General features: G+C 60.9%; 1 protein-coding gene across 4 annotated transcripts; it reads left to right on the top strand.

The window, feature by feature from the left end:
- Positions 1-284: 284 nt before the first annotated feature.
- Positions 285-26,133, top strand: SNX27 (sorting nexin 27). 4 transcript variants are annotated; one of them, XM_074164495.1, is made up of 13 exons: positions 285-568; positions 8,610-8,841; positions 11,286-11,478; positions 12,657-12,721; positions 13,191-13,295; positions 14,292-14,370; positions 15,353-15,516; positions 16,610-16,699; positions 19,408-19,557; positions 19,944-20,072; positions 20,316-20,375; positions 22,085-22,147; positions 26,086-26,133. In XM_074164495.1, the coding sequence occupies exons 1-13, from the start codon at positions 285-287 to the stop codon at positions 26,131-26,133; spliced, it is 1,662 nt and encodes a 553-aa protein (XP_074020596.1). The 4 variants fall into 4 exon arrangements, with proteins under 4 accessions (XP_074020596.1, XP_074020597.1, XP_074020599.1 ...); XM_074164496.1 differs by lacking the exon at positions 22,085-22,147; XM_074164498.1 differs by lacking the exons at positions 8,610-8,841; positions 22,085-22,147 and having other exon boundaries at positions 369-437.
- The last annotated feature ends 1,182 nt before the right edge of the window (positions 26,134-27,315 follow it).

Here is a 27,315-nt window from a genome sequence, read left to right as displayed (position 1 = left end):
TCACAGCAGTGTCATCACACCAGTGACGTTGCAGCAGTGACATCACAGTGCGGCGCCGCCCTCCCACCCCGTTGCCATGGCGACCGCGTCGGCGCGGCACTACAACTCCCGGCAGGCCTCGCTCTCGCCCCGCCGGACTACATTTCCCAGCGCCCCCAGCGCGGGGGGAGGCCGGTCGAGGACTACATTTCCCGTCGTCCCTTTCGAGGGGGGAGGGCGGTGCCCTACGGTGGCCGGCGGGGCGAGGGTCGCGTGACGGGCCGGCCCGGGCGCTGCTCGCCAAGATGGCGGACGAGGAGGGCGAGGGGCTGCCGCGCTCGGCGGCGGCGCCGCAGCGGAACGGCAGCGGGGAGGGGGCCCCGGGGGGGCCGGGCGGGCCCCGCGTCGTCCGTATCGTCAAGTCGGAGTCCGGCTACGGCTTCAACGTCCGCGGCCAAGTGAGCGAGGGCGGCCAGCTGCGGAGCATCAACGGCGAGCTCTACGCCCCGCTGCAGCATGTCAGCGCCGTGCTGGGCGGCGGGGCCGCCGACCGCGCCGGGGTGCGCAAGGGGGACCGCATCCTGGAGGTGTGAGTACGGGGGGGGCCGCCGCCCCGCTGCCCTGCCCGGCTTTGGGGGGTCGGGGGGACGGGGAGGGGGTGTGGGTGCTGCCCGCCCCCGCCGCTGGGGAGGGGTTTGGGGGAGTCCTGGGGGGGCTGAGCCCTAGGGGAGGGTGTGGAGGGGCTTGGGGGGCAGCCCTGAGGGCACTGAACCCCGATGTGGGGGCTACTGAGGGAGCCCTGGGGGGGCTGAGCCCCGATGAGGGGGCTTGGGGGAGCTCTGGGGGGGCTGAGCCTCGCCGGGGGATTGGGACGTCCTTTTGGGGGGGGCTGAGCCTCTTTGGGGGAGTCGTGATGAGGGGCTGAGCCTGGTGGGGGCTCGGAGGGATCTTATGGGGGGGAGCCTGTAAGGGGGGGCCAGGGCGGCTGCCCCTCGGTGGGGACGTGGGGGGGTTATGGGGGCGGCTGGACCTCACTGAAGGCTGGGGGGGGCTGGTTTGTTCCCCTCTCGGTGGGGGCTTGGGGGGTCCCCCGGGGAGGTTCCTCTGAGGAGCTGTATTTGACTGCCCAGGTGCTTTGGGGACCCCTGGTGAGGGGGCCTGGTCTGGTCTTCTCTTACTGGGGGGGCTGGGCCAGGGAACCTTTATGGGGGGCTGGCCTCCCCTCACTGGGGGCTTTGGGAACCCCTTATGAGGGGGCAGGGCCAGTCTCTCATCCTTGGGGACCCCTTTATCCAGAGAGGGGTGGGGGCTGCCTTCATCCTCTCGTGGAGGGTTTTGGGGAGTTGTGGGGCTGTGTCTTCCCCCCGGGGGGGCTCTGGGGCTGGAGGGGGACAGTCTCCATCTCCTCGAAGGCAAGACGCTCATTTTTTAGGGTGCTATTTAGAGGATCCACTTCTTTGTGGGGTGTGTGGAGGGGTTGAGGGTTGGGAGGGTGAGTCTGGGGTCCCCTTCGGCAGCTCATCCCTGGGGAGATTCTCCTCCCCCACCTCCTTTATTTTTTGGGGACATCCCTTGGATCGCGGAGCAGGAAGGGCTCCTCGGCAGCAGAAATATCTGTAGGAGCCTTGTCCCTGGGTCTGCCTCGCCGGGTGGGAAGGGGCTGGTGGGAGGGGGTGGCCGCGGTGGGGGATTTGCCTGGGGAGGCACCGAGCTCCTGGAGAAACGCTGTTCCCGGGAGAGATCCCTGGTGAGGAGGGGAAGGGGGTGAGGAGGTGGCTGGAGGGATGGGGAGAGCCGGAGGAAGGCTCCGTGGCTGGCACAAACTGGTGCTGGGCTGGGTGGGCTCAGGGGTGTCCCCCTCCCGTGGGCTGGGACGAGGTGTGCGAAGGTGAAAACCCTACTCTGGCGAGTGGGACCCTCTGTCTTCAGCGTGGAGACCCCGCAGGGGCGGGCAGGGGGCTCCTTTGGGACGAGAGCGGGGTGCTCTCCGGAGCTGGTGGCCCGACTTCCCCCCTTCCTCCCCCCGGTAGCCACAAGGCTCGGCAGGAGGTGCCAGAGGTGGAAATGGATGGGCTGGGACGGGACCAGACGCTTGGGTTTGATTTTGGGACCTCGGGGCGTCCAGGGCTCCGCAGTAGCTGTTTCTTCACAGCGTGAATTACAATGTGAGCCCCAAAACACCTTTCCCTGGGAATGCTTCTGCTGTGTGGAAACTGATATTCTACCCCTCCAAAAAAAACCCCAAACCTTTAAACTTTGAGCCCGTTTTTTGGACTGACACCAGTTAAACCTCTGCGAGGGTTTCCCTCGGCTGGTTGAGGTGTGTTTTTCTGAGCGTCTTCCCCTTCACCTCGTGGTTCTCAGGACCGGTGCTGCCCGATGCCTCCCGATCCTGACGTATCCGTGCTTCGTGCTGAGCTGGTTAAGTTCAATTACTTATTAATTACAGGGAATTCGCAGCAGCAGGAGCGCTTTGCTGCCAGTCCTTGCAGGCTGCGGTGTGGGAAGGACGGCAGCGTGGCTTTAGGGCCAGCGGAGGAGCGCTCCTCTGAGTAGCCCGTGGCTACGGAGCCTGGCCGTGCCCCACGGGAAGCTGGCTGTTGGGATTTGGCTCCTTCCCGTGTGACCCAAATACTTTACGCTTTGATTATTTTTTTATTATTATTATTCTTTTTCTGCGCAGAAGAACGGTTTCAGGGGGTGAGTTCTGCACCTGGAGGATCTACTTGAGAGAAGAGTGTTGGTTGAGCGAGGGGGAATGATGTTTTGTGTGTGTCGCGAGGGGCCGCGCTGGGATTCTCCCGCTGACGGCGAGGGAGGGGAGACGCTTAAAACGACCTGTTTGAAATGGGAGGTGGGTTTTGAGGCCGGGGCTGGAATCGGGGTTCAGCCCCCGGCGTCTCCCCCGACCTTTGCTCTGTCGCCAAACCAACACGGCAGAGTTTGAAGGAGTTAAGAGCCGCAGATAGCGGTGGTTAAGGAGGGGGCAGGAGGGTGTTTGCTGGTGGCTTCTGGCTTCCCCCCCCTCCTCAGCAGGGCAGCTTCTGCTGGAAGGACGGGGCATTTCCTCTTCCTTTATCTCCTGGGAGAAGCGGCTTTTAATTTGCCCGTGGATCATCTTGTAGCGCTGCCAGTTTGGCTCTCGCCCTTTTCCATTATCGGCTCTCGCTTTCCTTAACCTGACGGCATCAGTCGGCCCGAAAATACTCCTGGCACCATCCCCGTTTTGGCGGCGTGAGGACCCCTCTGTCCTGAAGAGGACGCTGCTTCTCCCCCCCGGGTCTGTCAAAACCCAGCTCCTGCGAGTAAAAACCCTCGCAGGGTTGTGAGCGGGAGTAGAAAACAATAAAACAAGACTCCAAAAATAGCTCTGATTTCCCTTCCTTTCCACAGCAGCACCCTGCGCACAATGGTGGGGGTGGCGTTCCCCGGGAGGCTCGGGGGCACGTCCCACGCTGTGATCCCGGCACGGCCCCCGGTTTGTCTGCCCGAGGGACCCCCGGTGGGTTTGGTGGTCACGGTGAACGCGGGGAAAGCCGGGGTGGGGGTCCGGAGCGGGGCGGTGGGAGGAGCTGCTGGCTGCTCGGTGTCTCTGCAGGTCATAGAATCATGGAATGGTTTGGGTGGGAAGGGACCTTAAAGACCACCTGGTTCCATCCAGGGACACCTCCCACCAGCCCAGGTTGCTCCAAGCCCCCTCCAACCTGGCCTTGAACCCCTCCAGGGATGGGGCAGCCACAGCTTCTCTGGGCAACCTGGGCCAGGCTCTCACCACCCTCACAGCAAAGAACTTCTTCCCAATATCTAACCTAAATCTCTCCTTTTTCAGCTTAAAACCCTTCCCCTTCGTCCCATCGCTCCCCTCCCTCATCAAGAGTCCCTCCCCTTCCAGCTTTCCTGGAGCCCCTTGAGGGACTGGAAGGGGCTCCAAGGTCTCCCCGGAGCCTTCTCTTCTCCAGGCTGAACCCCCCCAACTCTCTCAGCCCCCCCTCCCAGCAGAGGGGCTCCAGCCCTCCCAGCATCTCCGTGGCCTCCTCTGGCCCCGCTCCCACAGCTCCATGTTGAGGTTCTCACCCACCAGCACCCCACGTGTCTGAGCTCCGTGGGGGCTCCGTGAGCTCCGATGGGGCTGGTTGTGCCCCAAACTGGGCCTGGGCGAGTGGTTTTTTGTAGCACGAGCCTGAGACACCGAGATTCTTCCACTGCGTGGAATGACTTCCCGTTGCCGCAGGGTGTTCAGCACGTGGTGACTCCTCCGTGGGGTCTGTCCCCCCACGTCCCTTCCCCAGCTCGCTCAGGGGACGTGTGTGAGGCTGGAAGACCCAGAGACCCCCCCCATCCCTGAGGGGCTGAGGGTCCGGATGCTCTAATGTGCGTGTGGTTTCTCTGGACGAGGTGGAGGAGCACAACCTGCTCCCCCATCCTCCTCTGAGGCCGAAGGGTGTTTGGGGTAGACCGAGGGGTGTTTGGGGTGTTGTCTGAAGGGTTTATTCTGTCCTTTCTCCCCATCCTCCTCCTCACCCTGCTCCCGTATCCAGCTTTCCGAGGTGGGGTTTGCGGCGCGGCCGTGGTGTGCTCTCTAATCGCCTTAGCCGGCTGCCTGTTTGTGGGTGTCGAGGGCATTGGAGACAGACAATGAAAGCTAATTTAGTTCTTGATTATCACCCTGAATGACAATCATAACTAATCTTGACAGGGAAGAGGATCTCGCTGGCGTTTGCTCCGTTTGCAGGGGAGCTCAGAGATAATTGCACAGATGAAGAAGGGGTTTGTTCCCGATATTATTGAACTGTGTGGGGCGGAAACCTGGTCCCATCTGGGTGAGATTGGGAGGGTGGGGGGAGGAGGGGGGGCCGTACCAGAGAAATGGTCTCCATCGTTCATTCCTGCACCCAAAAACCATCCGAAATGGTCACAGCACCGGCTGCTGCCGGGGAAGGTGTCGTCGTGCCCCTCGATGCAGGTCCCGATGGAATAACCCCCACCGGAGATGGCCTCTCCCTGACCCTCGTGGGGTAGGAGGCATTTCCCTCAGGAGATTAAACTCTTTATCTCTCCTTGGTCTAAAGTCTAGTTTTGTGTGTCGGCTTGGGGAGGGAAAAAGCTGGTTCTGCTCCGGCGAGGGCTGGGTGGGTCTGTCTCGGTGTGCCCTGCCGATGGACGCCTCTCCATCGCACCGTCCTCCCCGAGCGATCCCCGATTCCCGCCCCCCCCCCCGACCTCTCCAGGCTCCATCCCTCGCTTTCCCATCCACGTTTTGGGAGTGTTTTCCTGTGGGTCGGCATCTCTTTTCCCCTCTTACGAACGGGGCTGCCGGAGGGGAGTGGATTTTCCCCATGAAGGCTGTAGATGAGGGCTGGGAGTAACTGGGGTCTCCTGACGGCGCCGCTCAGCCCCGGCTCCCTGTGCTCAATAAGGCTCTCGCAGCAAAAAACTGCAGATGTTGTCTCTTTTCTTTCTGGAGAGATACCAGCGGTGGGTAAATGAAGAACCCTTGTGTGCTGGGTTTCCCATTAAGCGCTCAATTAGAGAAGTGCATGAGCCCTTTTATCTCCCCGGGTTTAAGGCTCCTGCCATGTATTTCAGCAGCTCTGTGTGTGCCCGGGAACGGGTGCGATGGCTGAAGCGGGAGAGATTTAAGCCCCTTTTTTCTGCCTCCTGTGCCCTCTGCTCCCACTTTGGTCCTCTCGAGATAACGAAGCCAACGGGTCAGTCCCCGTGGGCTCGCTGGAAACGGCTCCTGATGGGGATGTTGATGCCGGACATCGGTGCCCGGCGAGTTGTGGTGGCTTTTTCCCTACCCATCCTTTCCCATCCTTGCTCCCCGGACACGGGGGAGACAGCAACGGATGAAATACAAGGCAGGGCAAGAGTTTCCTTGTAGTGGGATTCAATCCTGTGCTTGCAAAGTGCGGGCTGCAGGTGGAAACGGTGTCGAGAACCTTGTGAACCCCCGGATCCCGGGCTGCTGGTGGGACTGGGATGCTTTTTTGAAGGGCTGGAGCACAGGACCCTGCCGGAGGAGCATCTCGTGACGGTGGCTTTCAGCCTGTGGTTCTGCAGGGTCCTCGCCGAGGGAGGGCGGTTGGGAAACCGAAGCCGCCGTGGCAGGCTCGAACTCGGTCATCAGCAGGCGGAGGAGAATCTGGGTCTGCAGAAAGGAACAGATAAGAATCGTCGCTTTGATGTTGGTCAGAAAAGGTTACGCTTAAAAGCCCAGCTCCGTGCGAGCGCCGGGGCTCGTGGTCCAGCAGCCTCAGTCTCTGGGCTTTTTGGGGTGTTTTTCTGACGGTTCAGGGCAACGGACGCCGAGGAGGCCTTGACCCAGATCCTGTCTCCTCTTGCTGAGTGCAATTCACTGCTCCTGAGCTTCCAGAGAGGATTCCACCCAGGTTTGGTCTCGCAAGCACCAAAACATCGTCCCTTTTTCAGCAGGACTAATATTTCCCCCTTTCGAGTCAGTCCTTGTTTGCTTTTCGGCACTATTTAGTTTTTAACCTTCTGAAAGGTTAACATTCTTTGCTTCCAGGGAGTTGCAGGAGTGTGACTTCGGGAGGAGCGGCTGGTGATGGGAGCGGGGGAACGGCAGTCGCGCTGTTTGCCAGAGTGGAGCCCGTCAATACGCACAGGCACATTCAAACTCCCTTAAAATGTTGTGAAATTACCATTATCCAGTCTTCTGGTCCCTCCCGCGTGAGAGAGACGGGAAAGGTCTCTTCAATTCCACTTCTTGGTGTCTTCCTGGGATTTTTTTTTTTTAAATCTGTTTGGAATAATATTGGTGTGAGTCTGGATTTCTCGGCGGTGGAAGGGGAAGGCTGGTTTCCCTTCTCTGGGGTGATCAGAAATGGGGAAATACTGCTCCGTCCCTGGCCGAGCAGCCCGGGATGGTTGGATTTTCTGCAGGACAAGCCGGGAGACGCTGCCCCGCGCCGCCGTGCCCCGTAAGCTCATTAGCTCCTCGTCTTTATTCCCGGCGCCTCTCCCGAGGAGGCTGCTGATCCCCGTGGTGACTGCCCTTGTCTCTGGAGCTCATCTTCAGCGCTCTCCTTCCTCCCTCAGCCCTTCTCGGAGCGGGGAGCGACCTGTCACCACTGCTCCTGTCTCAGCCTCGCGCCCAAAACCTCTCCCACGGCTGGACGTCGGGGAGAAATAGGGGGTTAGAGAAGAAGGAGGAGTTCAGGGAGCTGCTTGGTGTGATATGTTGAATTTTAGGGGCTGAACGGCCCTGGGCAGAGCCGGGGCCAGATGTGCTTGGGGCCAGATGTGCTTGGGGCCAAGCGTCAGGAGCTGGAAGATGCGCCTGGTTTTGCCGGACAGATACAGCTCTGCTTGTTCCACCCGGGTTTTGCTGCTCTCACCCTGGCTGTGGAGCTGGGCTCCGCCGTGGTGGCCCCTCTGACAGCGTGGGGCGGTGGAAGATGCTCGTCTGCTAAAACCCAAAGCCTTAACGATGACCCGGGTGGTTTTCGGGGTGCTTTTGCCGGGGCGGTTTGTCGGCTGGGTTAGGGCTTTGCCTGAACCCAGCACAAAGGCAGGCCGTGGTCTTCATCTCCCGGAAGCTCATTGCAGGCTTTCTCACAGTGAATTTCCTTGTCATCTCCTGACACACAGAGAGCTGGGGAATTTTAAGAAATCTTTGCAGAAAATGAGTCATTCGGTGTGCGGATGGGAGAAGTGAAATGTTCTTCCCCGTGTCTGGGGGATCTTGCTCGTTCGGCTCAGCGCGGCGGGGGGGGGGATGCCTGCGTGCTTCCTCCTCGGGGTCTCCCGGCGTTTACCAGCGATTCCTGCCGCGAACACTCGCCCGTGGGTGTTCCTGGGCTGGGGAGGGAGACGTTTCCCGCAACACGCTGGCGGAGTTTTGGGGGCACAAGTGGATATTTCAGCAGCTCATCCCCCTTCCAGCCAGGGGACTGTGTCCGCCTGCAGCCACTGCTCGTCGTCTTCGGCATTCTGCTTCGGAGACTCGGCCTCCAAGAGGCTTTTAAATTCGTTATGGGGAGTAAACGCCGCTCTGCTCTGCCCCCCAGCATGTGTTTTTTTGCCGCGGGAGCTTTCTGAACCGCAGCCTGACAATATTTCAAGTGTAACCTGCTGTAATTCTTGGAGACTCCTTCCCCGCTTCCTCATCCCTCTTCACCTGGAGCTTCAGTTCGTGTTCAGGGAAATTCCCTTGCGCTTTGGAGCTGTGGAGGCTCCGGAGGTGGGCTCTGTCCTGGCAGAGAAGTGTGTGTGGTGTGTTCGGGGTTTTCTTCCCCAATTCTGTGGTTGTCTTGCTGCCGGGAAAAGCCTCGCTTTCCGGGTACGACCGTGCCGTGTGGTACCACTGAGAAATGGTGAAAACTGCAGAACTTCCGTCAAATATCCAAGGGGGTGCATGAGCCTTAAAGAAGTTTTAGTTGTGTCTGAAGTCACTGAACACAATTCAGTAACTAATAACGGGAGAAACCATCAATAGGGAAAAATAAGTGAAGTTTAGAGCAGAGTGAAGCTGGAATGGTCCGGGCTGGAGGGGTTTCCAAGGGGAATGGAGATGTGGTGGGTCCCTGGACCGGTCCTGCCGTGGGTTGGGGGCTTCTGTGGCCACCTCTGCCTTTCTCACGGCTTTTCTGCTTTCCCCTCTGTAGGAACGGGGTGAATGTCGAAGGAGCAACGCACAAGCAAGTGGTGGACCTGATTCGCGCCGGGGAGAAGGAGCTGATTCTGACGGTGCTGTCGGTGCCTCCCCACGAGGCCGACAACCTGGATCCCGGCGACGACTCCTTGGGCCAGTCCTTCTACGACTACACGGAGAAACAAGCCGTGCCCATCTCCATCCCCACCTACAAGCACGTGGAGCAGAACGGCGAGAAGTTTGTGGTTGGTACCAGCTGGGATGCGGTTTTCTGGAGACGGGACGTGTCTGCGCCCCGGGCTGGCGCGGTCCTTGTGTTACTGACCGTTGGTGTCTTCAGGATGGGGCCACATTAATTTATTATTGATTGGTTTATTTAGATGCTCCCTTCCTCACTCTTCCTGTCCTCGGTTATTCTTTTCTGGCTATTTCCTCTGCGCTGGGAAACCTTTTTATTAACGAATCTGGAATAGCGTGATCTCTCCTGAAGGTTAAATAGGAAGTTATTTTGTTCGGATAAGTTGGTATTTGTACCTCCACCGAGCCCTAAGGACATCCGCGAGAGGTGTAAAAGCAAAGTCAGCGGATGCCTTGAAGCGCAGCAGTTTCTTTTCCCTTCCATCTCCCTTCCTGGAGCGTCGGGGGAAATAGCTGTGGGAAGTCCTTTTCCTCCGGGTTTCCTGCCTCTCCTGTTGCGTTTACTGGGAAGGCCGGGAGTCGTTGCCCAGATAATGTCATCTGTCATCGAGGGGCCTGACGAGGATGTGTCCCTCTGAGGCTTCAGGTGGGCTCTGGCTCGTCGGGGGTGGTGGGCTGTGGCTGGTGAGGAGGGGTTTGGAGAGGGACCCCCAACGGGCTGGACAAAGACACTCTTTCCTCTTGCAGCACTCGGGGTGTTTTCAACCTCCCCGATCGGCCGGGCCTCGCCGGGCTCTTCTGCTTCCTCGCCTGGCTGTGGGGTGATCCCAGTTTGCAAGCCCAGCATCCGTCTGGGTCACCCCGACCTCCAGCACCCCACACTGGCCACTGACCACTACTCTGAGTGTGCCAGGGGCACCAGCAGAGCCTGGCCACTGGCTGCTGCTCTGAGCGTGCCACGGGGACCAGCAAATCCTGGCCACTGGCCACTGCTCTGAGCGTGCTACAGGGACCAGCAGAGCCTGGCCACTGTTCTGAGCGTGCCACGGGGACCAGCAAATCCTGGCCACTGGCTGCTGCTCTGAGTGTGCCACGGGGACCAGCAAATCCTGGCCACTGGCCACTGCTCTGAGCGTGCTACAGGGACCAGCAGAGCCTGGCCACTGTTCTGAGCGTGCCACGGGGACCAGCAAATCCTGGCCACTGGCTGCTGCTCTGAGTGTGCCACGGGGACCAGCAAATCCTGGCCACTGGCCACTGCTCTGAGCGTGCTACAGGGACCAGCAGAGCCTGGCCACTGTTCTGAGCGTGCCACGGGGACCAGCAAATCCTGGCCACTGGCTGCTGCTCTGAGTGTGCCACGGGGACCAGCAAATCCTGGCCACTGGCCACTGCTCTGAGCGTGCTACAGGGACCAGCAGAGCCTGGCCACTGTTCTGAGCGTGCCACGGGGACCAGCAGAGCCTACACCCGAGCCCCAGCTGGCTTCCAGTTTCAGTCAGCGACTGGTGGAGATGGGGACATGGCACAAGGGGGGTCATTCTTCCCCTGCTTGTTGTTGGGAGCACGCTCCAGCCTGTGTCCAGCTCATTTCATTCTTCTCTCTGGGCCATCTCCCTTTTCCTGGAGCCAGGGAACTCTGTGGCCGTCGGATGGGACTCGGGATGAGGTTGTAGTTGTGCCACTGCCTGGGCTCCTGGCTGGAGGATTTGTGCTGTTTGCCTCCCTTTGCTCCCTGAGGGAGCTTTGGCTGGAGCAGCCGCCCCGGGGACAGGACTGCGTGGGGGTGAGAGGTGCCAGGAGGCAGATGACAAACTGGCTCATCGCTTTTTCCCTCTCCCGGCTGAGGAGGGAGGCGTTTTCCCAAGGAAGACGTGAGCCAGCGTCCATGTGTGTGAGAGGAAGGGTGGAGAGGGCTCCGGGCGCTCGGCTCCCTGGGAGAGAGCCAGGCTGCCGAGCGAAGCGTGTCGCTTCGTGTCACCCCGGCCCGTGTCTCCGGAGGGGACAGACGGGATCCCTGGGGATCTGCAGCCTCACGGGGAGCCCTGCTCTCCCAACCCCGAGGGGCTGCCGTCGGATCAGCCGGAGAAGAAATGCCCTAAAACCCAGCGGTTTTACAGCAGCGCAGTGTCGGGGGGGGGGGCAAAGGCAGCCTCCTCTCTGCGATGGTTGGATCCAGCCCCATCCCGGCACCTTCTCCCGAGGCGGTGCTGGAAGGGTTGAACTCCTGCTTCTTTTTAAGGCAAAAGCTGTGGTTTTGGTGGAGCACTTTCCCCTGTGAAGGGGTGTTTTTCCTCTCCTTTGAGAGTAGAAGGGAGCCTTGAACTGGTGCTGATCCTGCTGCTGCGGGATGGAGGTGGTAGCTGGGACATCTCCCAGCTCCGAGGGTCGGCAGGGACATATTTAACTGTTTGTACCAGTTTCTCATTCTGGTTCAAACCCTCCTTATTTACTCTTGTGCTGCCTGTGGGTCCGGGAAGGGTTTGGGCTGTGCCAGAATGGATTTAGGGAAGCTCTTCCCGCCCCACTGAGCCCCTTCTCCTCCCCGCAGGTCTACAACGTTTACATGGCGGGTCGCCAGCTCTGCTCCAAGCGGTACCGGGAGTTTGCCATCCTGCACCAGAACCTGAAACGGGAATTCGCCAACTTCACTTTCCCCCGGCTCCCCGGGAAATGGCCCTTCTCTCTGTCGGAGCAGCAGCTGGACGCCCGGCGGCGAGGGCTGGAGGAGTACCTAGAGAAAGGTACCGAGCTGGGAGCTCTGCGCCGCCTTCCTGGGGGTACAGCCTTCCACGGGCGCCCCAAAACTTCATGGGGATTTGTTACCTGTGGGGGAGAGGAGCTCGTTTGTGGCTGGGTTGGATTTTACGGCTGGAGTGGTGAGAGGGAGCTTGGACTTGCTTTAATGATGCCCACGTTACCGGCTCGCAGCCCACTCCCAGCAACAAAATGTATAATTAGTTTTTTTTTAACGCACAATGAGCTTTTATTTCTGGTGTCATTTTGCCCGTAATCTTGGAGAGGAGGGAGCACAGGGAGGAGGAAGAGGAGGGAGGCTTTGGAGGAGGGGGAAAGCCGTGTTTGAGGCTGTTCTCGTCAGGCCCAGCCAGTGCGATCTGAGCTCGTTTGCGGTGGAGCGGCTGCTCCTGGTTAATCGGAACCAATTCCTGCAGCAGGAGGTTCCTTTGGGTCGAGTTCGGGCGATGGGAGAGCGAACGCAAAGCCTTGTCCCTGTATCAGGGCTGGAAGGTCTGACCCCTCTCTTTGGGGCGAAGAGGCTGCAGGTGGGATTTGGGGAGCAGTGACCCCTCGTCCTGAGGTGCCTGGTTATCCCAGGCAGTTTGTGGGAGATTCCCAGTCTCTTCCCTTTCCCAGCCACGGGAGCCCACCCTGTGATATCTCAGTCTTGCCCAGCTCGTCCGTCCTCATCCTCGGTCCCCAGCTGGAGGAAGGATCAGACCAGCTGCATCTTAGAGGCAACGCGATACAGTCTGAGTCCAAACTTTGCTCAACTTGGCCTAAATTCCCAAATAGTTTCAATCCTTCTGGAATAACTACTTTTTGAGAGGCAAAAGCGCTATTTGTGAAATCCTTGCCCGCTTTTAAGCATAGTCTCAGCCTGCTCTGGGCTGTGTCCTGGGGAGTTATTTCACCTTCGGGGAGTACCTCGGGGGGTCACTCAGCACCGCCCTTCGTTATCGTAGGGAATTTGGGCCGGAGCGGTCCCTGTGCCCGGAGACCTGATACAGCCCGGAAAGCGCTGCCTTTGGGAAGGTTCTTCCAGGCTGGAGACACCACCCTCGTTTCGCGCCGCCCGCGGAACAGACCGTTGTTATTTCCCTTGTCGCCTTTGGGCCGGTGCTGGGAGGGGGGGTCTCCCCCTTTCCCCGGACCCCCAACTGACCCGCTCTCTGTTCCGCAGTGTGTTCCATACGCGTCATTGGGGAGAGCGACATCATGCAGGAGTTCCTCTCGGAGTCGGATGAGGTAGGCACATGGGTGCTGGGGCTCTGCCCTGTTACGGACACCGTAAAAGCGGATCAGGGAGCCAGAGAGGTTCCCTCCCAACGCCTCGGTTGAACAGAAAACCGTGGCACAAAATCCAGGCTGCTGTTTGCTGCCTGTCATTGCACGTGGGAAACCAGGGAGCTGCTGTTTGCCCTTCGACTCTTGTTCCTTGCCCGACCTTTCGGTGGTGAGTTACGTTGCCATATCCCAGAGGCTCCCCTCGCTGGTGAATCCATGGAGAATCCCACCCCGTCATGGGCTGGAGCCATTTGCTCAGTGTCCTGTCTCCCAGCAGAATGTTTCTGGAAAAGGATTCTTAAGGCTTGCAGACCGGCTGGTCATTAGAAGTGACCCCTAATTAGCCAGCGCAGGGCAATAAATAGCCTGCAGGGCTCGGGGCTCGGCTCGCGTGACGCTGATCTCCCTCCTCTCCTCTTCCCTCCCGCAGAACTACAACGGCGTCTCGGACGTGGAGCTCCGGGTGGCACTACCCGATATAACAACGGTGACCGTCAGGGTCAAAAAGAACAGCACCACAGACCAGGTCTACCAGGTGAGCGGCTGCTTTGGGTTTTTTTTTGCCTTAACTGGAAGATTTAACGTGTTTCGGCTGTTACCCCAGACCCCGCGGGTGCCCGCTCGCTCCTCTCGAGCGCAGCTGGGCGTCAGCGACGCCGCTTTGCTGTGGGCAGAGAGGATGGGGAGGCTGGAGAACTCTGAGCTGAAGCAGCGTTTTCGCTGCAAGGTCGGAGTCATTGCTGAATTAATTGCCACCGATAATATCTGAAAGCTGTCGGGTGGCTCCGAGCACCGGACGGATCGTGTGTTACGGCTCGCAGGGGCTGGCGCTGGATCCAAGAGCTGTCTGTGGCCAGCCCAGCAGTCCCGCGGTGGCCGTGGGCAGGAATATTTGGCGTGGTGGCCCTTTGGGGAATCCTCTGGCCAGGCTGCGGGTTTGCAAGTGCCTGGAGGCCGGTGCTTTAAGTGGAAAACTAAGGACAAGCGACCTCAGGCAGCACCGCAGGAGGACAAGTGGAAGCTGCCAGTGGATTAGGGGGAATAAGATGGTGCGGGGGAGACCTTTGTTTGAAAGAGGAACTAAAAACGTTGCCGCAAGCGAGGGAGCCGGAGGGTTGCGGAAGAGCAGGCTCTGGGTGGCTCGGTGGGATCCGGGGTGTGTTCCTGCAGTTGGGACACCCCGTTCCATGTCGCCTGCACCCAGTCCCTGAGTTCTGGCTGCGGTACCAGTGTGCAGGAGCAGAGGAACTCCCCAGGGAGCTGTATGCTCCTCTGCTGGCAGGAACTGCGTCGGGAGAAGAGGTGACCTAATTGTCAGCCGTGGTGGCACGTCAAATCTAGAGCAGTTTAGAGGAAGGTGAAAGCAGAAGAGTCTAAGCCTTTGCTTAAGGAAATAATCTGGTTTGATTGGAAGAGTAAAACTCGTTTTTTCCGTGGCTACTGGCACCCAGGGTTAGTGAATACTTGGGAATAACCTGGAATAACCCAGCCTTGCCCCGTGTCGCTCATCCCCTTTCCCCCTTCTCTTTAGGCTGTGGCTGCCAAAGTCGGAATGGACAGTATTACCGCAAACTACTTCGCCTTGTTTGAAGTGATCAATCACTCCTTTGGTAAGTCTTTTAATCCCTGCCCCCGGTGCTCTGTGGCACTCGCGCAGCCCGTGGCACTGGCATTGAGCTCTTACCTCTGCTCGGAGACCCGGGGGCCCTGGGAGGAACGGGGCAGGAACAGCAGCGTCTCGTAACGAGGAGCCCTCAAAGTTTGATGGCTTTTGTTTTTTAGCTGCTGCTCGACTTTCCCTTTCTTGAGCAGTTCAAGGAGACGAGCTTTTTGTTAAACCGAGAGATGTCTTTAGTTCAAAGGGCCCAGCGAGCTTAGAGAACGTGGGCAGCTGGCTCCAGAGGGTGGGGGCAGCGTCTTGGGGGGGGCTTTTTCCCTTTTCCTTTGCTGGAATGGAAAAGGATGGGGGGCACACGTAGGTGTGGGGCAATACTCAGGCCCCTGAGACAGTGACCGTACAATGGAGGGGACGTCCTGGCGCTCCATCGTAGCTGAGAAAAGCAGATTTGAACCCAATAAATGTCTCGTCAGCGGCTCACTGGTGGCCGTGGCCCGAGCAGGAGCCGGGCAGGGGGGAAGAAGAGGGGGAAAAAAACAGGGAGAGCACACCACCACACCTGGCTGCTCCAGGGGGGACCTTCTCCAGTCCCCCCACGCCGTGGGGGCAGCGCGTAGGTCCAGGATGCCGTGGTCCTAAGGCAGGGTGAACCTCGCTGTGTGTGGTAGGGGATGAGGTCGGGCTGTGCTGATGCTGCAGAGCTGCCCTGAGCTCTCCAGCGGCCGAGAGGAGCTCAGTCTCACCCCAATTCCTGCCCGAGCACCACCGCGAGGGACCAGCGTGTCTGACGCTGCGGAAGAAGGCGCTGGAAAAAGCTGGATGTGGTCAGGGAGGAGAAGGAAGGGCCCTGGAGCAGAGCTGGGGGCTGAGCCCGGCAGGTGGCATTGCCCATGTTTGTCTCCACTCCCGGGCGATGCCTTGGGGGGGGCTCTGCCCTGACCACCCCCCCCATCTTGTGCTTTTTTTTTCCCCAGTGCGCAAACTGGCGCCCAATGAATTCCCCCACAAACTCTACGTGCAGAACTACACCTCGGCGGTGCCGGGAACGTGCCTGACCATCCGAAAATGGCTCTTCACTACAGAGGAGGAGGTTCTTCTCAACGACAACGACCTGGCGGTCGCCTACTTCTTCCATCAGGTGAGTCCCCGAGGGCTGTAATTTTTTACTGGAGGTGAGACGACACGAGGCCCCGGCTCCCAAAGTGTCCTTTGGCTACGGAGCGTGAACTTGAGGCCGGTCCTGCCTGGGTAACTGCAGGGTCCATGGTGGGGTGAATTGATGGTGCTGTGGTGAACTTGTGGCCAAGTCGCAGTCCGAGTGGGACACCGGGCTCCTGCCGGGAGGTTTCCTTCCTTTCCTGTGGGAGGTTTCCTTCCCAGAGCAGGGATCCTGGGCGGCTGCACCCTGTGGGTCGGATGCGTTTTCCTCAATTCTGTGTGTCATCAGTGAAGACAGGGAACGGGCTTCTCCCCATTCACCCTGAGGAAAGGGGAGGTTTCTGCCCAGGATTTCACTTTGCGCACATTCTCTGGGGTGAAGTGAGTCCGGGAAGAGCCACCTTCTCCCCCTGCCTCCATAAACCAGTCTGGGCTGCCCAGCTCAGAGGCAGGGACCTGTAAAGCCCAGTAAGATGAGTCCTGCTCTGCATCAACCACCAAAAATGCCATCCCAGCACACCCTGAACCGAGCCTCTACCAGCCTCTGCTACAAATCGGAATAAAAATAGTAGTTGTCAAATTCTTTGATCCCCTGGGCTGGATCTTTACTGGCCGGCAGCTTTATGGGCCGCTTTGTGCTGGGGGCAGGAGTCCTTGGTGGGGAGTGAAAGGGGGGGCTGTGAACCTGCTCGGTCCTGAAGGAGAAGCACGTTTTCATGCCAAGGCTCCAGCAGACAGGAGGGTAAGAGCCAGCGCTGCCCTGTGGGGGGTGGAAGGGTCCCTCCAGCCCGTTCTCACCTGTGCCTGGAGGATTCCAGCATTTCCAGATCCATCCTCTTCTGCCAGGGGACGTTCTTCCACATTCGTATGCTCCCCAGGGCGCTCAGAGGCTCGTGGCAGGAGTCAGGGAGCGCGAAGAACCACCTCTTTGAGACTCCCCATCCCTCTGCAGGGACATCGGTCACCTTCTGGGTGGCTGTTGAGAGCAGCCTCGGGGCCAGCAGAGTGTTGTGACTCAGCGGAGAGTCCTCTGCTCTGACCTTCCGGGGTTTCCTTTCCCTTTTTCTCTTCAGGCTGTTGATGATGTCAAGAAAGGCTACATCAAAGCAGAGGAGAAGTCCTACCAGTTACAGAAGCTGTGTGAACAGAGAAAGATGGTCATGGTGAGTTGTCGTACCTGGCCTCTTCCCTCTTCCCAATGTCTCGAATGGAGACCCTGGCCCAGGTTGCCCAGAGAAGCTGTGGCTGCCCCATCCCTGGAGGGGTTCAAGGCCAGGTTGGAGGGGGCTTGGAGCAACCTGGTCTGGTGGGAGGTGTCCCTGCCCAGGGCAGGGGGTGGAAGGAGATGATCTTTAAAGTTCCTTCCCACCCAAACCATTCCATGCACACAGCCCTGGAAAACCCATCTTTTCTTGGAAAGCAGTAACGGAGGAGAGGTGTGGGGATGTGGGCTTGGTGTGGGAGGGAATGGCTGGCGTGGGGCCGAGTCGTACCTGAGAGTCGGCTGCTGCTCTGACCAAACTCCCACCTCGTTCCCAGCGTGGTGGGACACTGTCCTTGGCAACATCACCCCTTGACTCGGCTCCAGACAAGGAAGCAATAAAACCCGGTGGGTTATTGCCGCCGTTGCAGGGTGAGGCGTTCAACGTGTGGTGCAGAAATCCTTCACCCACAGCCCGTTGGGGACGGCTCTTCCTTCCCAGGAACTGGGAGGCAAAGGTCTCCTCCTGCCCCTAAGATGGTGGTGCTAGGCCAGCCGGGGCAGGGGAGGGTCCTGGCCCGCTGCTGCCCCCTCGGTGCCACGGTTTCCTTTTTCCCCTCAGAAATCTTCCCAAACTGCAGATCCCGTGTCGGAGCTCGCTCCCTGGTCAGGGATTTTCTGCCTCTTACGGCTTTGCCCAGCCAACGCTGGGGCTCGGTGGGACAGGGTGGTCCTGCCCGGCGTGGGGGGATGCCCTGGGCTGTTCTGCCAGTCGGAGGATCAAACGGTGCCAGAATCTGACTTTTAAATGACTTCCTGGGTTGCTGCTGGTCCTGACTCTTTCGGGATGCCCTTTCCCTGCCTCGCTGCCCCCCAACTGCCTTCTCGGGCAGCCATGGCCTCGGGGTGCCCCTCTCCAGCCTGGGTGGCCCTGCTCACACCTCTCCCCAAAACTAGGCTGGGGGGGGGGGGTCCCTGCTGGGGGAACTGCCTGGGAAGGGTCACCCGAAATGCTAAGTCGGGAAGGTTAATTGTTAACTAACGATAAGGATTGGTAAATAGATACTTCCTCCCGGGGGTTATCTCGTGGCCGGTTTGTTTCTGCTCCTCTCGTTGGCTTTGTAACGGCCAGGGAAAGATCTGAAGCTTTGGAAATATATATCCCAGCATATATATATATATATATTTACCCCTCTACTCTGCGCTTGTGAGACTCCACCTGGAATACTGTCCAGCTTTGGAGTCCTCAACACAGGAAGGACACGGACCTGTTGGAAGGGGCCCAGCGAAGGGCCACAAAAATGATCGGAGGGACGGAGCACCTCCCCTATGGAGACAGGCTGAGAGAGCTGGGGTTGTTCAGCCTGGAGAAGAGAAGGCTCCGGGGAGACCTCACAGCAGCCTTCCAATATCTGAAGGGAGCCTACGGGAGAGCCGGAGAGGGATTCTTTGTCAGGAAACGTAGTGACAGGACAAGGGGTAACGGTTTTAAATTGGAAGAGGGGAGATTTAGATTAGATATTAGGAGCAAATTCTTTCCTGTGAGGGTGGTGAGGCACTGGCCCAGGTTGCCCAGGGAAGTTGTGGATGCCCCATCCCTGGAAGTGTTTAAGGCCAGGCTGGATGGGGCTTTGAGCAACCTGCTCTAGTGAGAGGTGTCCCTGCCCATGGCAGGGGGGTTGGAACTAGATGATCTTTAAGGTCCTTTCCAACTCTAACCATTCTATGATTTTATGATTCTATATATAAACTCACCAGGTACAGGGCCCTGCTCTAGCAGGAGGTCAAGACAACAATGTCCCAAAGAGCCTGTGGAGTCAAAGTACTCCATCCTCTGCCTCCCCCCGTGTTATTAAGGGTCCTGCCTGGGGCGCAGCGCTTGAGGATTTGGCCCTTTCCTCCGCTCTGGACGTGTTTTTTTCCTCGCTTAAAAAGTCACTTGGATCTTCGCTGTGGTTCTGCCCGGCCTGAACCTCTCTCCTGCAGCGGGAGGTTGTGGGGCTCTGGAGCAGTGGTCCCTGGGGAAGCTCCCGGCTTCTGTCAGCTCCCGAGTGGTGACTCCGAGCTCCCGGTGCTTCTCCGGTGTCCCCGCGGCATTGCTTTGTCTGGGCTGCGCTCGGAAGAAGAGAAAAAGCCAAAAATACCTCTTCGGGACCTTTTCGTGAGTTGTAGCATCGGCATCGAAGGACTCTGAGAAACCCAGATCCCACATCTGCCCCACAGCCTGTTTTTCTGGTCTCACCTTCAACCCATAGTGAGGATGAGGATGGCTCTGGGTCCCAGGGTTGCTTTAACCCCTTGCCCAGGTCCATGCCCCTCCTGGGGGAGTGTGGCCGCCCCGATTGGGGTGCACCAGCTCTCCTGGGAAGGGCTCTTGGCGTTGGAGGCTGCGAGGAGCTCCGTGTTTATGGATGGATCCGGGATTTGGGGAGGGGAATGGAGTCGCTGAGGGGTCTCCTTCCTTCCCTCAGCACAGCCCTGCTGCCTGGGGGGGCTGGGGGTCCTTCGGGGGGGGTCCAGCCTCCCTGGGCTGGCATAAAACCAGGGATTTCCAGGGGGGTGATGAGCACCGGGGGGTGCGAGGGGCGGTGTGGGACACAGGAGGATGTGGGGGTCCCCTTCCCCTCCTCCCAGCGTGCTGACCCCCCCGCCCCGACTCTCTCCCCGCAGTATTTAAACATGTTACGGACGTGCGAGGGCTACAACGAGATCATCTTCCCCCACTGCTCCTGCGACTCGCGGCGGAAGGGACATGTCATCACAGCCATCAGCATTAAGCACTTTAAACTCCACGCCTGCACAGAGGAGGGGCAGCTGGAGGTAAGGGGGGGTCCTGGGGGGCTGAGCTGAGCCTCTGGCCACCACCTTGGCTCTGCCGTAGGGACAGAGCACCAGTGTTGTGTCCCCGGAGCTCTGGGGGCTGAGGACTGTTGCTGGGGGGGATTTTGGCAGTGGGTTTTGGGGCAGGGGGAGGGCAGGGGTTTACCTGGCTGCTCCGTGGGTGTTGGTGAGCGTCCCCCCCTATCCTTTCCCTGGTCCATTCTCGTCCCCCCTGTCCTTTTCCCAGCCCATTCCTGTCTCTGGAGCAGGGCTCTCTGTCCGGCGCGTCCTCCTTCCCTTTTAGTTTGGCTTTTGCCACCTGAGCTGCCCAAAACTCCCCCTTCCTTGCGGTCCTTCAGCCTCACCCGGGTCTCTTCTTCCTCCAGAACCAGGTAATAGCATTCGAATGGGACGAGATGCAGCGGTGGGACACGGACGAGGAGGGAATGGCCTTTTGTTTTGAATACGCACGAGGAGAGAAGAAACCCCGATGGGTTAAAATCTTCACCCCCTATGTAAGTACCCCTCTTCTTGGCAGCTTCGGGAAGGAAAAGCCCGGAACCTGCTTAGTTTTCCCTCTGGAAGCTGGAGGAGCACCCCGTGCTCCAGGTTTTGGGGTGGGAGGAGACGCAGGGGTTGGTGGCCACCAGGAGGAGCCCGCAGCACGGCTAGCCCTGGGCTGGGGACCGGTGCCAGCCTGGGCTGGGAGCCAGGGCGGCTCTGGGGCTGCTCTGAGAGACGCCGCTTTCCCTTCGCAGTTCAACTACATGCACGAGTGCTTCGAGCGGGTCTTCTGCGAGCTCAAGTGGAGGAAGGAGGTAAGAACCCGCAGGGAAACGGCTTCACCTTTTACAGGAGGCTTTTAGCGGCGAGCGTTTCTGCCTGGTCCTCCACGGGGGCTTCTACGGGGGGTGGTCGGGCTCTGGAGGAGTGATACCGGGTCTCCGGGGAGCGCGGGGTAAGACGGCTGGTTATCAAAGGTCCGGGAGCTGTCGGTGGAGGGTGCAGCCGGAGCGAGGAGCTGCCGGCGCAGTTGCAGACCAGGATAACCAGTTCTCAGGCTGGGCGAGCGTGGCCGGTTGTTCCCCGCTCTCGAATGGAGGTGGTGAAACGTCTGTCCTCCGCAGAGACGATGCGGGTGGCTGGGTTACTCACAAAGGGCTGTGAGAGCCTCCGGCGAGAAGCACGGGGAGGTTTTTGGGGTGTTTTTTATTCCAAATTGCAGCCTGAGGCGCCTGCTCAGCCTCCTCCTGCCAAAGCTGCGCTTAGAGCCGGCTCCGAGCCCCGTCTCTGGTGGGGAGACACAGGAGCCGGCCCCCCCTGCCTTCATCCCCGCTGCTCTGCTCCCCTTCTCCTCCTCCTCCACCCGTGGGAGATGTTTTATCACCTCCCCTCCATCTGCTGCTCCTCCGTGGGGCTGCCCCACATCTGCCGCTCCCCGGGGACTGCTCCCATCGGCTCCGCTTGCCGGGAGGAGGCAGAGAGCAGCCAGAAAATCCGCCTGCCATCGGCTCCCTCAGCCAGCCCCGGGGCCGTGGCCCGGCTTCGCCCTGTGTGTGGCTACCGAATCCCCGTCCCATGTCCCTGCGGTCCCGGAGATGGTGCTCTGCCTCGCAGGGTCAGGGATAAGCGACCGTCAGAGGTTGGATCCTCTCTTGTTGCCCTTGATCCGATCGGTGCCGATGGCTCCTTCAAGCCCAGGCGATGGATTTGGGTGCCTGAACCAGGGCTTAAACACGGCAAGTCTGAAACGGTGATCCCGGGAAATGCCTGCCCTGCGGCTGCCGGCTCCTGCCGGGGAACGGTGCCTCCCTCTTGCCTTCCCTGGAAGCTTCGGCCCATGGCGGGGCTGTTGATGCTTGTCCTGGCCGGGGTCCAGGGTTGGCACCACGCTGGCGTGGGAGGCGCATTGGAGACACGCCTGCAGGACCTGACAGCGGGATGGAGGAGTGTAAACCTGGCAGGGTTTTCCAGGAAATAAGAAAAACAGGGATTCTTGGCTGGCCTTAGCTTCAGGGGTGGAAGCGGAACTTCCTGCGCGTGGCAGGAGAGCGGCAGGCGGGGGCGAGGAGACCTCCCGGGGGTGGGCTGTGCTCCAGAGCCCCCAGAGCCCCTGCTCAGCCCGTTTTTCCGATGGACAATTGCAGGAGCAGCCGTCAGGAGCCCCCTCAGAGTCCAGATCCACTTTGTCCCTCCCGAGCCGGGGAGGATGCGAGGCCCCGACAGCGCGTGGTTACACGGTTCAGCCGAGGAACCTGGCTCTGGGATTTGTGTCCCAGCTGGAAGGGACATCTCTGTCCCTCGTAGGAGCAAATCCTTGTGGCTGTCGGGCAGTAGAACCCCCCCGGGTTCCCTGTTTCATTCTCCGAACCCCAGCTCCTCCGTAGCCCCCCGTGTCTGACATCCGTGGAGCACCCCGGATCCCTCCCGACGCCGCTCCGACACCGGCTCTTCAGTCTCCTCCCGTGTCCCCTCCCCGACTCGGCGTTTTCATTTATACCCTTTTTTATTTTTTTCCCTTGTAAAGGTGGAGGAGGAAGCAACAGACAAGGATAACAGGAACTGCAGTAAAGACAGTATGTGCAGCAAGGTAACGGGGCTGAAAGCAGCCAGCCTCTGCGCTCCCTGAGCTGCTCCGCTGCCCACGGAGTCTCTCTCCCGCTTCTCCGCTCCAGCTCCTTAGCGTAGGACACGATCCTTCCCCGGGGGCTTCTCCTCCCCCGCTGCTGCTGCTGCTGCTGCTTTTCCTGGGAATAGAGGTGGCTTTGCGCTTAAAAGCCCTTTTTTCCCCCGGGGGTAGAAAGGCCGGGTCCCGACTTGCCGCTCTCCTGGACTCTGCCGCTCTCTGGACGCCCCGCAATGAAGCCGATGGCTGGGATCGGAGCCGCGGCTCCTTCGCCTCCCCGGAGGAGAGGGAAAGGGCACGGTTCTAACCGGGACAAACGCTTCTTTGAAAGGACCAAAGCCTGGATCCTGTGTGCCCCGAGGCTTTTCTCCTCTCTTTTCCTGCAGCCTCAGAGCAGAGCCCTTTAGGGACGGAGCGGTGCCGTTCCGTGGGGCTGCTGTAACAGCAGGGAGCGACCCCCCCTCCTTGTGTTGTAGCACCTCCTCAACGCCCCCCCACCTCCTCCTGCCGCCCCCCCTTTCCTCCTGCCGTGCTCTGCCCGGCCCTTTTCCCATTCAGCCTGGATGGGATTTAAAGCAAAACACTTTAAATCGCTTCAAGAAGCAGCGGGGAGCATCCCTGACCGTCTCCTGCCCCTCCCCAGGGTATTTTCTTCTTGGCTTTTCCCCCCACCCCCGGCACCTCGTAGCATCCTCTGTGGACCCGCCGCCCCTCTCCCAATCCTACCTCCTCGCTCCGGCATCGTGGGAAATAACCCGCGGGTTATTTAAGTTGTGGGGGCGAAAGCGCCCCTTTATGTTGGGGGGGGGGGGGGAGGCTGCAAGCTGTTAACCCCGGCGGTCCCGGGAGCTGCCCGGCCGTCGGGGGAAGGTGTCGGGGGATGTTGAAGGGGACCCGAGCCCCTGTCCGAGGGTGCAGAAAGCTGTCGCGGACGGCGGTGGGATGCGTCACCCCTTGGGGAAAGCGCCCCGAAAGGCCGGGGGCGTGGGAGCCTCCCCGCCCCGGGTGATGCTTCCTCCGCCGCGCGGATCCGGGGCGATAAGGGCTCCCCGACACGGCCCCCCGGGGAAACCCTGGGCCCCGGGGAGGAGCAGGCAGAGGGTTTGTGTGTGTGTGTACGTGTGTGTGTGTTTTCCTTTGTGGCCCCTTCCCACTTAAAAGCGGGCGTTTGATGTCGTCTCTACAAAGCCCGGGGACAGCGGGAGGGATGCGCTGCTGAAGGAGTCGGGGTTTGCCTGAGCCCTGCTGGGGCTCCAGCTCCCCCTTCCCAGCCCTCGGGGCCACCCCCGGGAAGGGACCGGGGATTCTCTGCCCCGGGAGTTTTAACGGCAGCGGCTGGAGCCCGAGGGCGAGTCGGGAGAGCTGGGGCCGTGGCAGGGATGCTCCGGAGCCCCTGCATCCCAGGGATCGCTTAAAACTAATCCCTTGCTCATCCGCAGCAGCAAGGGAAGCAGTTTCCCCCCAGGGAGGAGGAGGAGGAGGAGGAGGAGGAGGAGGTGGTGAAGGGCCACAGACCTCCCTGGGGGGGGGGGGGTTATTGCCATCGGCACATCCCTGCCGAGGAGCGAGCTGTGGAACCAGGCTCTGGGCTTCACGCTGCAGCCTTTGAACACCCCGAAAGGTGTGAGGAGCAGCCTCTGCCGTCACATCTCCCCTCCCCAGACCCCCCCCACTCTGGGCAATGGGAACTGAGGGCGAGGGGGGGTGGGGGGTGTCACGGCTCGTGTGCCAGCCCAGGACCCGGCTGGGGTTGCCCCGGGCTCGGTTCCGCTTCCTCCCGTGGCCACGGCACCCCCTGAGCGTCACCTCCTCCCGCAGCCCCCGATGTCCCCTTCCTGGGGCCACCAGAACGGGTCGGGAAACGGAAACCAGGGGAACTGGGGGGGGGGGCTTTTCCTTCCCCCCGAAACCGGCTCTTCCTGGGAGCTGAGCAGCCCCTCGCTCCCCTGCCGGGGAAAGAGAGGGGTGGGATTTTTTTTTCTCTCATTCCGTGATTTCGCTGGGCACGAGGAGAGAAGCCCTTGGTGGCCACTCTGGGGGTCACCGCAGCCCCCACCGCCTCAAAAACCCCTTCAGGGCACGGTGCGTCCCCCCAAAATGCTGCCTATTCCCACCACCACACCCCCCCCAGCGTTGGGATCCTGGCCCAGGAGTGTCTCTCCTCGCGCCGAGAAACCGGAGCCCAGCTCCCCGCGGGACCCTTGTGCTCCCCCAGCCCCACAGGGGACATGGTGGCCCCCCCCCACCCCGCTTTGTGTCCCTCCTCAGGAGGGGGCTGAGGTGGGCACGGCTCCCCCCGAGGACGGGGCTGGCTTGCCACGGGTGAACGAGCTGCGTTTGGGGGTGTCGGGGTGGCTCGGAGTTGTGGGAGGGGAGCCCGTGCTCACGAGGCGGGGGGGCTGTCACCGGGGAACCCCCCCCCCCCCCCCCAGTGACCGTGCCGGGGTGGGGGGGGACACGGGGAACGGCTCCGTCCTCCTTCTGCGGGAGCTGGTCTGGGCACGGCTCTCGCCAGCGGAATTTGGGTTATTTGCAGCCTCCGGCCCTTTTTGGGGAGGGGGGGGGGATGGGGGGAGGATGGTTGTGGGGCCGGGAGGGAACAGGGATTCCTCGGGGGGGTGGGGGGGGGAAATCCATGCAATTCCCGGGGCTGCTCCTGGCCTCCTTCCTGCCCTCCTTAATCTCCCGCTGCGCCCCCCGGCCTGAGCCACTTCCCCGGGGGGGGGCCTTAGTTTGTTATTTCCCTTCTCACCCGACACGGGGAGGGTTCGTTAGTGCCGGATCGAGGGGCCCCCAGTGACTGCGGTGGCTCTGGGGGGGCAGCGACCCCCCACCTCCCCCCCCGAGGAGGGCCCTGCCGTGTCCGAACCCCCACCTCATCCTTCTCCCCCCGATTTGGGGACACCCCCCCCCCAAGCCCACGGCGTGTCCCCACGGCATCCCGGCATCCGGATGGGACGGAGCTGGGGGACACGGTGGGGCGGCCAGGGGGGTGTCGGGCAGCCGGGGGGGTACCCAGCAGCCGGGGGGGGGGGGTACCCAGCACCCCGGTGTGATGCAGAGCAGCCGGATCAAACCACCGCGGGGGCCGAAATATAAAGATACACGGACGGCAGTGAAACCCCCCAGAAGTGGGGTGTCTGGGGTGGGGGGGGTACCTCAGCAGCCCTGGGGCCAGTGATGGGGTCCCACCCCGAGTTCTGGGGGGGTGGGGGGGACAGGCAGGGGGGGATGCAGCGGGACCCTCCCTCGCCATCGGGGATCGGAGCCAGCCCAGAGATGGGCGGTGAAATCCCCCCAGCTCGGCTGGACCCGGGGAGGGGGGGGGGGGGGTGAGGCTGCTCTGAGCCCCCCTTCCCGAAGCCCCGCAGCTCCTCAGGTCCACGGCACATCCCCGTCGGGATCGGGGGTCGGGATCCCCCCTCCCCCAATCCCATGACCCCCCCCACTCCCAGCTCCCACCCGGGTCTGACCGATGGCAACCGCTCCCCAGGAGCCACTGGCCAACCCCGGGGCTGGGGGGGCGAGTGTGGGGGGGTGTCCTCTCCCTCCTGCCCTTCCCGGTACCAGCTGGGATGTGGCATTGGGGAGCCGGATCAAGCTGGGGGGGGGGCTGGGACACCCCCCCCCCCCTCGGTGCTGGAGGGGGGGGGGGGGCTCCTGAGCATTGCTTTGGGGTGAAACGTGGGGATCTGGGGTGCGCTTTGGGAGCCGGCCCCTTGCCCTGCCGCCTCCCCCCAGCTCCGTCCCGCCGGGGGGCTCGTGGTGGCTCCGGCGGCCGTCCCCAGGCTGGGGACATGCAGACCCCCCCCCCACCTCGTGCCCCCCCCCCGCCCCGGGGAGTCGGAGCCAGCTCCTTCCCCGGCGACGGGGCTTTTAATGTCCTTTTTCTTCTCTTTCAGAACATCTTTCAGATGGTCAGGTCACAGCAGAGGGACGCGGCCACTTAGCGCCCCCCACCCCCCCTCGCCCCCCCACCCCACCCCCCCGGCACGGAGGAACGTAACCCCCCCCACCCCCCCCGCCCCCCATTAACACTTAAAATTCTGTTATTGTATTAAAGCCCTTAAACTAAATATTATTAATAATAATACCATTTGTGAAGGTCAGTGTTTGTGGAGTTACGCAGCCGGGCTGGGGGGGGGGGGGGGGCTGGGCTGGGGGCAGTGGGGCTGGATGCCGGGGGGGGGCATGTGTCGTTTCCCCCCCCCCCCCGACGTGGGTCCCCCTCCCAAAGACGGACCCTGCTTTTATTTTTCTCAGCTGGAACTCGAGCCGGCGTCCGTTTGTCCTGGTCAGCCGTAAATATATCCATGGATGTTACCCCCCCCCCCCCCGACCACCCCTAAAAACTCTGGCTGTACGGCCCCCCCCCCGCACCCACGGACATTTATGGATTTCTTTTAAAAATCTCCCGGGGGGGCTTTTTAAAAAAACCCTAACTTTAGAGAGAAAAAAAAAAACAAACAAACAAACAACAAAAAGAGAAAAAAAGGGAAAAAAGCCGGGGTGGGGGTGTCCCAGGGCGATGATCCCCCCCCCCCCGGATCTCGACTCTTCACTTTAGGGTTTGGTGGGTTTTTTTTTCCCCCCCTGTGTTTTGGGTCGGTTCTGGGTGTTCTGGTGATGGGGGGGGGACGGGACATTGGACTCCGGGAGCGAGGGGACCCCGGGGGCTGGGATGGGATTTGGCGGGTTCCAGGATCCATCCCGTGGCTGAGCCCCCCCTCCCTTCCCCCCCATATTCCCCCCCCCAGCCCCCGAGAAGGGGCCGGCTGCAGCCGGGGATGGGGGGGGATTGGGGGGGGGGGGTGTGTGTGAATGGGGCCCAGGAGGAGAAATAAGGCAGAAAAGCTGCTTTTTCCCACTTTTGGGCTGGTTTCCATGTGCCCCCCCCCCAGCAGCTGGGGGCTGGGGTGGGGGTCATATTTGGGAGGTGCTGCTCTGCGCCCCCCCTCCCCCCCCCCCCAGGAGCAGAGCTGGAGCTCGGGCAAATTTGGGTGAGCATCTTGGTGCTGCTGGAGGCCCCCGGGGAGCGGGGGGGGGGTTGGGGGGCTTGGGGGGGGTTGGGGGGGGGGTGGGGGGCAGTGCCGAGCGGTGTTTCCCTGCGGTGGCTCAGTTTTGCCCTTTCT

The sequence above is a fragment of the Numenius arquata genome, chromosome 27, assembly GCF_964106895.1.
Source record: "Numenius arquata chromosome 27, bNumArq3.hap1.1, whole genome shotgun sequence".
Classification (NCBI taxonomy): Eukaryota; Metazoa; Chordata; class Aves; order Charadriiformes; family Scolopacidae; genus Numenius; species Numenius arquata.
Note: the sequence above shows the minus strand (reverse complement) of the source record. Positions and strands in the feature narration are given on the sequence as shown.

Excerpts from the sequence above, each read along its gene's own strand:
- SNX27 (XM_074164495.1), top strand. The coding sequence starts at position 285 with ATGGCGGACGAGGAGGGCGAGGGGCTGCCGCGCTCGGCGGCGGCGCCG. Across the intron at positions 19,558-19,943 it reads CAGAGGAGGGGCAGCTGGAG|AACCAGGTAATAGCATTCGA; the intron begins GTAAGGGGGGGT and ends TTCTTCCTCCAG. Across the intron at positions 22,148-26,085 it reads AAGACAGTATGTGCAGCAAG|AACATCTTTCAGATGGTCAG; the intron begins GTAACGGGGCTG and ends CTTCTCTTTCAG.